The following is a 9,926-nucleotide window of genomic DNA, read 5'->3' as shown; positions in this document are numbered from 1 at the left end:
CGTGAGAATCAAAAGCTATGTGCTACATAACACAACGTTGTCCTGTTGGTGTTTTCCCTCCATGTTCACAGCCTGAACGTGGGAATCACCTATATCCAAACGGTCGGTAATGGAAGACTGAACAGCACTTTGACAACGCTTACGGTTTTACCGTTACATGTAAGCCTACCCACAGTCACACCGCAACCAACGCTGTGTGTAGGACTGCCTTCCCTAATGCCTGGCTCGATGCCAGAACCAGGACATCTACCGTCTTCCTGACTCCAGTTGGTATTGACTATTGATTAAAAAAGAAACGGTGGGATTTCTAGTTCATGTCCTGCTTTTCCACGAAAGAGTAATCACTATGTGGTTAATAAAGGGAGAGAGAGAGAGAGACCGAGAGAGAGAGAGAGAGTGAGAGATGATCAGAGATGGAAAGGGACGGAGATGGAGGTGGATAATCAGTTCACGCTGGGTGAAAGCGGAGCCGAGCGGAGTTGCCTGACTTGCGTCAACCCACACAGGGATTAGAGATTTCATTCACTGTCCGTGTCCCAAGCGGCACCCTACGCAGTGCAGCCCCTTTAACCCGGGACCCTAGGGTAGTTATCTACATAGGGAGTAGTGTTCTCTTTTGGACTCACTCTGCGACCCCCCCCCCCCCCCCCCCCCCCGTATTCTAGCGCTTCGCTGTTTAATGTTCTCAACATTACAACAACCTCTGTGGTAATCTGACAAGACTACAGCCCGAATTACACCTTGCTGTGGAGAGAGAGAGAGAGAGAGAGAGAGAGGTGATAGTGTAGAACCGAAAGCAATCTCAGGTTGAAAAGGATAAAAGATGGAGAGGATAATATATGTAATTCAGCAAAACCAATCACGCTGAAATGTGATTAACGGATGAGCTACATGAAGTGTGAGTGGTCCTTAGATTACAGGTGTCGGAAGTGACAGGCCATAGCGTTACATGATTACTGCCCTCTGGTGGAGAAATGCTGAAAATGCTTAAATGTAAAGGGGTTTGAATGTTGTTTATTAGATAGGATAACACCACATAATGGCTCAAGAACACAAATCCCCCAAAGAATGTACCAATACAATTTGTCTTTAAAAAAAAATCGTTAAACACCCTCAGGTGTTATCATCACAAAACAGTAACAAATGTAAATGTGTATAGATAACTAAACAGAGTAAACACATTTTCGACCCTGCCTTGAGTGCAGATAAGTAACTGACACATAAAAAAGTAAGGACCCAGTTGATAGAAGACATTTTTGGAACAGTTTCACAACTGTTGCCAATGTTTCGTCAGAAATCAGGTGGGGTCCTTGTGACATAAAGTGGGGTCCTCGTGACATAAGGTGGGGTCCTCGTGACATAAGGTAGGTTCCTTGTGTCTCAATAAAGTTAGTGTTGCAAGAAATGGCCTAGGAAACACCTTTACATGAGCATATAGTGAATCTTAGTTTGGATTTAGTGCAATTTTAACAACATATTACTCAGCCCGAAATACTGTATGATGGTAAATAAATTATAGAAATTGGCAAACACACACCACCCAAAACCCGATCAGCTATCAGTACCTTGTGGCCAAAACATCTTTTAAGATTGCTAGGTGATAAATCACATTGAAATTGCATTCCGTGACATTTGGAGAAGAACAAAGTTATTTTTTTGAAATAACTAAAATGTAACTGTCATATTGGAGAAATTATCGGTCAATTGATAAGGTTACTTTACATGCCAAGCTCACATGCCTCAAAAGGCAAATCCCTTACCCAACACACATTGCCCTTAAAGATTATAATTGTTTGTCAGGAAAAGCTGTGTCATAAAGACTTTAGTCAGCCATGGGAAACCAGTGTTACAAAGACCTGAGTCAGACTGGTTGATTTCCATCTAACCAGGCTTTTCACTCATCACTTGCCACATTCTAGCCTGGCTGTTGCACAACACAAGTGTTTTGGTGCCTGTAACTTTTTTTTTTTTTATTTGCTGTTGACTTCCAAGTTAACTCCAGGAAGGCAAGTATTTAATTTCCTGGTTTGGTAGTTAATGGTGTTTATTTGCATTTTTTTATGTACCAACATTTCTTAAAGGGTCATTATGTCATATGTTTGCATTGTTACGTGAGGAAATGTGCGTAATATTTTGGATGCATTCTAACTGTTATGCAGAATTACCATTGGTCAACAGAAACAGGTCAAATGCCTGCGTTTGCAACATCCGTGTCAGTCTTGCCACATCCATTGTCAGCATTGTCTTCGCACATTTAATATGCCCCATTTCTATCCGTTCATCAGAATAAACAACCAATCAACTCAGACCACTGGCAGGAATGTCATTTCTTAAAAGAAAAAACAAAAAGAGTTAAGAGTCAAAACATCCGCACCACTCAGGTAAAAATCTGCAATAAGTTGTAAACCTAGCTACTGACTGTAGTTGTGGAACCGTCAGCCCATTTTGATACCAAAAGAAGTACAGGGAGGATAACAGAGAGAAGTTCAACAATGTTCACTGGCGTGTTCTCCGTCATGTTCACACTGCAGCTCCTCCAGTGTCCTCTTGTTCTGCGTCTCACTGCCTTTCTGTGAACATGTGTTTGATGGAAGCAATGGTGGGTGAGTGTCCATTTGGACACTTGGAGACCCCAGACTGGGTCGACAATTTGGAGACAACGGCGACTGGTTCCCCTCCTTGCTCCCCAGTCCCCTCCACTTCCCCATCCCATTCCGGATACTCTGCCCCAGCCCAGCGCCTCCCGCTCCTCCTGCTCCTCCCGCACCTCCCTCCTCGACCAGTCCATCCATCAGCGCCCCGAGGCTCTGTCGGATCCGGACGCAGAAGTTCGGACAGCTGAACGCGTACAGCACCGGGTTCAGCACAGAGTTCAGGAAGGCAAAGGTCGTCGCTATGGGCAACCCCACCTCCACCAACTGAACCAGTCTGTCCGATTCCTGAGCATCGGCTTCGATGAGGCAGAACAAGTGATAGGGCGCCCAGCAAAGGGCAAACGCCGCGATGACAGACGTCACCATCTTGGTGAAGCTGTGGGACAGGCCAGGCTCCGTCGGTTTGGAAGACGGTTGCATGGAGGGAGGCTTGGTTTTATCAGGAGGGTTGGGTTTTCTGTCCCTAGAATCCCTGTTGGTCAAAGCACCCGTCAGTCTAACCGTGTTCTCCTTCGTCCTCCTCTTCCGCCTCTTGCTCAGGCTGAGGCAGAAGACAGCGTAGCTCCCCGCGATCACCCCTAACGGGAGGAGGAACGCCAGAATCGCCTTGGAAACGGCGGTCGCCATCTGCCGTGTCCTGCAGTCCTGGGCCAGCGTTTCCGGCGAGGAGTACAATCCAAAATGGTGGTAGCACAACTTCCTGTGGTCCTGCTTCTCCGTCACGGCCCGGAAAAGGAAGTAGGGGAAGGTGTTAGCCGCCGCCCACAGCCAGCCCAACAAACACACCTGAGGAATTAATGTACGACAAACAGGACACTAAGCTGGGAACATGCAGAGTACATTATACCATCAATTCACATGACATGAAAAACCAAAAAGTGCAGAAAGTGTTTTCTGCCGGGCCTATTATTGGAGCCCTTTTGTTGCTGTGCCTTTGAAAAGTAGTCCGTCCCCTTTCTCCACATTTTATTGTGTTATGCACTTAATTAAGACAATGTCAAACTACAAAGATTACCCCCCCCCAAAAAAAAAAAACATATTTTGAGAAATCTCAGAGTTTATGTCGCAACAATCCCACAGTCTGACAAACGCGTCCTCACTGCATCCACAACCTCGGGCCGGCGGTCCTCGCCACCACCGGGACCTCAGGATACCGCGCCTTTCCTGTCCACAACACGGCAGGATGCCCACAGAACAGACATTTCAACACCAGCAAGTCAGCAGCCCATAACCCAGAGGTAATGGTCAGGGATATGGCCAGGAAACTGCGGTCATGTTTTACGTGGTCAAGTTCACGAATGGGTTTTACCCAGGTTGAGCTACAAACAGTAACTCTGGCCTTTTCTCCTCTTTTTTTTTTTTTTTTATCCATAAAAGTGAGGAATAAACCCAGCTGTCCCCCATCAAGGCCAGAGAGATCACAATGTGAAGTGAACATTTGTGGGTTCCCATCTCAGGTCAAGGAACCCAGATGTGCTACCTGTTCCATCGCCAATGTCAGGCTGAAGACCCGGTTCCAGACAGCCCTATTAACACGGTGCCCCCCTCCCAAGACGTTAAGAGGACCCAGACAGAAATCAATCAATCAATTGTATTTAATAAAGCCCTTTTTACATCAGCAATTGTCGCGAAGTGCTTCTACAAACACCCAGACAAAAACCCCAAACAGCAAGCAACTACAGGGCTGATGTACAGTGGCCAGAAAAACTCACCAAAATGGTCAAAACCTAGGAAGAAACTGAGAGAGGAACCAGGCAAAAAGATAAGCATCTGGAAGAACATGAACACCATCTAAAACACAGCTATATTTGCTTCAGATGCTCTGCTTCCACAAGGCGGAGAGTAACAACAACAAAGAAAGAGAATATGTTTATTTACAGAAGTGAGTGTAAGAACAGTCATTCCTGAGAGTAAGAACAGTCAACATGTTCTCCCCCGGCACCTGGAACTGTTACAGAAGATTATTCACCTGGCAGGAAGGGCGGAGCCCAGATGTGATTTCCCTCCTGGGTATGCCCTCAAGCATGTATTTGTCAGACCGTACAAGCAACATGGCTGAAAATTAACCGCAGAGAAACAAAGCCTCCTTGTCTCTCCATTTCCTAAGTTTGCTCAAGAATTAATCTTGCAAAGGAAAGTTGCATTACTGAAAATCATTTGCAAACTTGTTGACTTGCAGGCAATAGCCTGTTTAGCAAGAGGGTTCTGGTTATAGATGGTTTGTGTCGTTATTGTGATAGTTTCTCTGTATCGTTAGGACTGTTGACGCTCTCCACCCGTAATGTTTTTCAGACTATTGAACCGCCTCGGTGTCAGAACAAGATAGTTAGGACACAGCAGCTGATACACTTCTAATAACATACTGTCCTGTGCTTCATTATGCTTTGCTGGGTAGTGTCACTTACGAAGCGCTGCCACAAGGATGAATTTTTTCATAATAAAATGAGATGTGACCCCACCTTCCAGGCGCCGCTGACAGAGCGGTGGTTCTGGCTCCAGACCGGCATGGCCACCAGCAGACAGCGGTCCAGAGAAATGGCCGCCAGCAGAAAAGCAGAAACGAACAGGTTGAGGTAGAACACCGAGGACTGGGCCGAACACAGCGGACCTGGGAGAAGATGACAAATTACCTCTGAATGAACACAAGGCACACGCCACTGTCAGTATAGACATGGAATAAGTACAATGTGTCAGTGATCTAGCAGGAGAAGTGATAAACCTCTTGTTTCTCCCCAAGGTAATACTGTCACACACTGACCACCAGATATGACATCCAGATATTCAGAAATGAGTATCTACAGTCTACACCTTATCTCCAGTATTATGAACATTGTTGCTGCTTCTGCGTGTAATGCACGTTTAATGCATGTTGTCAGACCGGGCTACGACACACACCTCCCAGCTCCCAGCTGTGTAAGGAGTGCAAGTAATGGGTGAAGAGAGGCAGCGTCAGGGTGGTCAGGAAGTCCGACAGGGCTAGGTTAAGGACCCAGACGGACGACACGGTCCTGTGGAGAAAACACGAGTCGATCAGCGGTTTCACCGGACGAGCTCCCAATGACCCGAGCACCGCAAACACACGCACATGCGCGCACAGGCGGACAAAGATGAAAACAACACATTGGTCCAGCCTGTGTGGTTGCACCCCCCCCCCCCCCCACCCCCTACCTGCGACGCAGACGGAAGCCGACCACCCAGAGTACCAGAGCGTTCTCCACGATGCCCAAGACGGAGATGAAGCCGTGCAAGCACACCACAAACAGGTTGGCCCGCGTGTTGTTGTTCAGGGAGTGTTTCAGCATGGTGTCGAGGAGGGGACACACCATCGAAGAGGCGGACGATGATGAACTGTTAGACATCATCCATCTGGACAAGGATGAGGAAGAGGCAGTCGGTGAGGAGGATTGGCACTTGTTGAGACTGGAGGTAATAAGTGGGAGGGAGACCGGGAAGGAAGGAGGAAGGCAGCAAGGAATGTGAGGGGGAGAGGAGGTAGAGGAGGAGGAGTGAGTGGCTCTAGCAGGAGAGAGGGGAGAGGAGGTAGAGGAGGAGGAGTGAGTGGCTCTAGCAGGAGAGAGGGGAGAGGAGGTAGAGGAGGAGGAGTGAGTGGCTCTAGCAGGAGGGAGGGGAGAGGAGATAGAGGAGGAGGAGTGAGTGGCTCTAGCAGGAGGGAGGGGAGAGGAGATAGAGGAGGAGGAGTGAGTGGCTCTAGCAGGAGGGAGGGGAGAGGAGGTAGAGGAGGAGTGAGTGGCTCTAGCAGGAGGGAGGGGAGAGAAAAAGGTAAAGAGGAGGTGGAGAATTCAGAATAAAGAACAGTGACATTTCATTGTGACAGAGCTGAAGGAGACAGAAAGGCCAGAGGAAGATAGAGACAGACAGGGCAGAGGGAGATAGAGACAGACAGGGCAGAGGGAGATAGAGACAGACAGGGCAGAGGGAGATAGAGGCAGACAGGGCAGAGGGAGATAGAGGCAGACAGGGCAGAGGGAGATAGAGACAGACACAGCAAAGGAAAATAGAGACAGACAGAATAGATGGATATAGAGACATACAGGGCAGAGGGAGATAGAGACAGACAGGCCAGAGGGAGATAGAGACAGACAGGCCAGAGGGAGATAGAGACAGACAGGCCAGAGGGAGATAGAGACAGACAGGCCAGAGGGAGATAGAGACATACAGGCCAGAGGGAGATAGAGACAGACAGGCCAGAGGGAGATAGAGACAGACAGGGCAGAGGGAGATAGAGACAGACAGGGCAGAGGGAGATAAAGACAGACAGAGAAGAGGGAGATAGAGGCAGACAGGGCAGAGGGAGATAGAGACAGACAGGGCAGAGGGAGATAGAGACAGACAGGGCAGAGGGAGATAAAGACAGACAGAGAAGAGGGAGATAGAGACAGACAGGGCAGAGGGAGATAGAGACAGACAGGGCAGAGGGAGATAAGTATGTTGATGTTTGCACTCCCACATGCCATAGCTCATTTCCTACAGCTGATGATTTTCTCGAGAATTTCTGCTGCACTGACACGCTAAACCATAGTAATCATATTAATACATAGTTATTATTAGATTTACAATTAAATCCCATCCAATGACCCCAAACGCCCCACCCTGGCCAAACCCCACCCCCTCCCCACCCTGGCCAAACCCCACCCCCTCCCCACCCTGGCCAAACCCCACCCCCTCCCCAACCTGGCCATCAGTCCCGCCCTAAACTCTGTCAAAACAATCTCACTTTGGTCTTCAAAATCATTTTAGTTTCTGTCTAGTGAAAACCACAGGTTGAAACATGCTGCAAAACAACAGATCTGCCTGCTACATTCTGGACCAAATGCAATCCTGACAAGTAGTGTTGACAAAGACAGATTCATGCTGAAACCAAAGACTAGGGTGAGACGGCGGTTTAAACACCAAACTTGTAAATTATGAGATCAACATCAGAACAGTAGAATAGTCATGACAAGTTAACTGGCAGTGGGGGTTTCTTCTCTCTCACACACACACACAGACGTTTATCTTAACTGCCAAAAATTTACTTGTTTCCGTGAGACCCAGGCAAGCCTGAACCAGTCCTCTACACACTCACACAAACACGTGTACATAGATAGACACAAACATGTACTCACACACACACACAGACAGACACACGTATCCTCAGGCCCACTCCTGCCTGGCCACAGTACAGACAGACACAAATTAGCTTAATCACTCAACGCAGAAATGATCATATAGCACGTCTTTCATAATTCTGAAAGTCTCCCATTTTCCCACAGATCCAGAACCACCGAGGGAACAAACAAAAACAACCCAATGTACACATTCATCTCTAGCCATCCGCTTAATTAACACCTCCATGTTTTTTCCTCGATTTTTACTTGACCTGGCCCCTAAAACTCTCTTGAACATCTTTGTGACCCTCCAGGTGGGTCACTCTACCCACAACGGTTCCCTACATCAGCCTCTGTGCAGCAACACCCCGGTCAAACATTAGCTTATATTTCTACGAGTCCTTTGCCATTTACTCCCGCTACGATTCTATACCAACGCTTTCTGTGCTTCCTCTCCTCGGCGTGTCCTTCAGGCTCCTGACAATTCCAGAGTTTTCCTCAGAATAGAGAGAATTTCAAAGAAACTGGGCCGTCACTACTGCGGCTGTCCTTGGTTAGCGTTAGGTGTAACACAGGAGCAGTGTTTCATTGAAGGGTCCTTGTGTGACGCTGCTTATTTTGCCCCAATCAAGGGGTGGGGTGGGGGGGTTGTCTTTTGGGTAACAGACCAGAAAACAAGTAGTCAGCTGGACTAATAAGAATCCACCCACACTGAGACATTACATCACCAGTCCAAAATACCAACAATTAGCTGTGCAAAATCTCAAAATGTCCCTGTTTTTCAAGAAAACCTGGCTTTCTGGGGAAAATGGGAATATGGGGGAAAGTTACTCTTTACTTTTAAAATAATATGCTAATGTCTTAAATTTACACAAATTCACTATCACCCCCATCCTCTGTGAGTTACACTGGCTTCCTGTCTCCCAACGCATTGACTACAAGATCCTGCTACTGATATATAAAGCCCTAAACAGTACTGTCCCAGCCTACCTCTCCGACCTTCTTCTTCTTCCATATCAACCAACACACACACTCCGTTCCAGTACTGCAGGCACTGCACCTCATAATCCCCAAATCCAAGCTCCAAGGCTTTGGCGACAGGGCATTCTCAAGGGTTGCTCCTAGGCTCTGGACCTCTCTCCCCAAAACCATCCGTGACTCTGAGACCATCCCCATCTTCCAGAAACACAACAAGACTCATCTGTTCAAAATCGCCTCCCCATAATCTCGCCAAAGCCCACACTCTCTCGTAGTATTTCTTTTGTTTCTGTTTGTTTTCTGTTCCATGTCAATATTGTACAGCGTCTTTGGGTCACTGAAAAGCGCTTTGTAAATATAATGTATTATTATTATTACTAAAGTTATTTCTAAGATGTTACTCCTTTCTGTTTTACGGCTATTAATTCATCCAATCATCCCCTTTTTAATCTCCGTAACACACTGAACTCATCACCGTACAGGTCGCTCAACCATGAAATAAGCAGTAACCAAATATAGTTTGACCAGCCAATTACCTCCCTTCACTTCTGTACTCAGTAATCCTTCCCATCTGGCCAGGTGCAGCAGAGCCCAATCACACTGCTCTTTTGGCTAGATTATAATTATATCCTACACAAAAATCTAACTATAAACCTTTGTAATGATTTGTCTGATGGGGACATTTGACTTACTGCGACTGAAATTTGGTGAAAAGATCTTACCTGGCAATTAGGTCAGCCAAATATGCGACCTGATGTATATTTCAACTTGGTGTATTTAAAAGAAAATCTACATTCCAGTATGTACCTGTTGTTCTACGATGGTAAAAGTTGTTCAAAAGTTTATGGTTAAAAAACACAACAACCTAACATAAACCCTGATCTTTTGAAACTAATAATAACGAGTGTTTATTGAGGTTATGTATACCTGGTATTACCGGTCGTTACTGACGATGAAATACAGCTGGTCACGCACCAAGTTAACAGTCCTATTCTCCCTTTTTTGCTGTGGTTGCCAGCTTCCAGTAAAAGTAAATATACAGGTAGCTGGACCAAATGATTCTCCCTCCTCAGCCCGTCTCACCTACTTCCTCGTTGACAGGCATTTCATTCTCCTCCTCCAAGACTACCTTTGGTTGCCGGGTTTCAGAGAGATTCTCATCATCTCCGGTCTCATCTGCGTAAGG

At 46.8% G+C, this 9,926-nt stretch overlaps 1 protein-coding gene across 2 annotated transcripts; it reads right to left on the bottom strand.

Annotated features, from left to right (window-relative positions):
- Positions 1–1,008: 1,008 nt before the first annotated feature.
- Positions 1,009–9,912, bottom strand: LOC117592714 (prostaglandin D2 receptor 2-like). 2 transcript variants are annotated; one of them, XM_029118324.2, is made up of 5 exons: positions 9,824–9,912; positions 5,823–6,020; positions 5,550–5,662; positions 5,114–5,262; positions 1,009–3,440 (listed from the first exon to the last, which is right to left on the bottom strand). In XM_029118324.2, the coding sequence occupies exons 2-5, from the start codon at positions 6,014–6,016 to the stop codon at positions 2,487–2,489; spliced, it is 1,410 nt and encodes a 469-aa protein (XP_028974157.1). In that variant the 5' UTR covers positions 6,017–6,020; positions 9,824–9,912; the 3' UTR covers positions 1,009–2,486. The 2 variants fall into 2 exon arrangements, with proteins under 2 accessions (XP_028974157.1, XP_012996115.2); XM_013140661.4 differs by lacking the exon at positions 9,824–9,912 and adding an exon at positions 9,668–9,815.
- Positions 9,913–9,926: the final 14 nt, after the last annotated feature.

This window comes from Esox lucius, chromosome 25, assembly GCF_011004845.1.
Source record: "Esox lucius isolate fEsoLuc1 chromosome 25, fEsoLuc1.pri, whole genome shotgun sequence".
Lineage (NCBI taxonomy): Eukaryota > Metazoa > Chordata > Actinopteri > Esociformes > Esocidae > Esox > Esox lucius.
This window is presented reverse-complemented; position numbering and strand designations above follow the sequence as displayed.

What these genes read in the sequence shown, in the direction of transcription:
- LOC117592714 (XM_029118324.2), bottom strand. Translation starts at nt 6,016, where the DNA reads ATGATGTCTAACAGTTCATCATCGTCCGCCTCTTCGATGGTGTGTCCC. An exon ending in GGCTTCCGTCTGCGTCGCAG is followed by an intron (nt 5,663 to 5,822) that starts GTAGGGGGTGGG and finishes TTTTCTCCACAG; the next exon opens with GACCGTGTCGTCCGTCTGGG. An exon ending in ACACAGCTGGGAGCTGGGAG is followed by an intron (nt 5,263 to 5,549) that starts GTGTGTGTCGTA and finishes ATCTTCTCCCAG; the next exon opens with GTCCGCTGTGTTCGGCCCAG.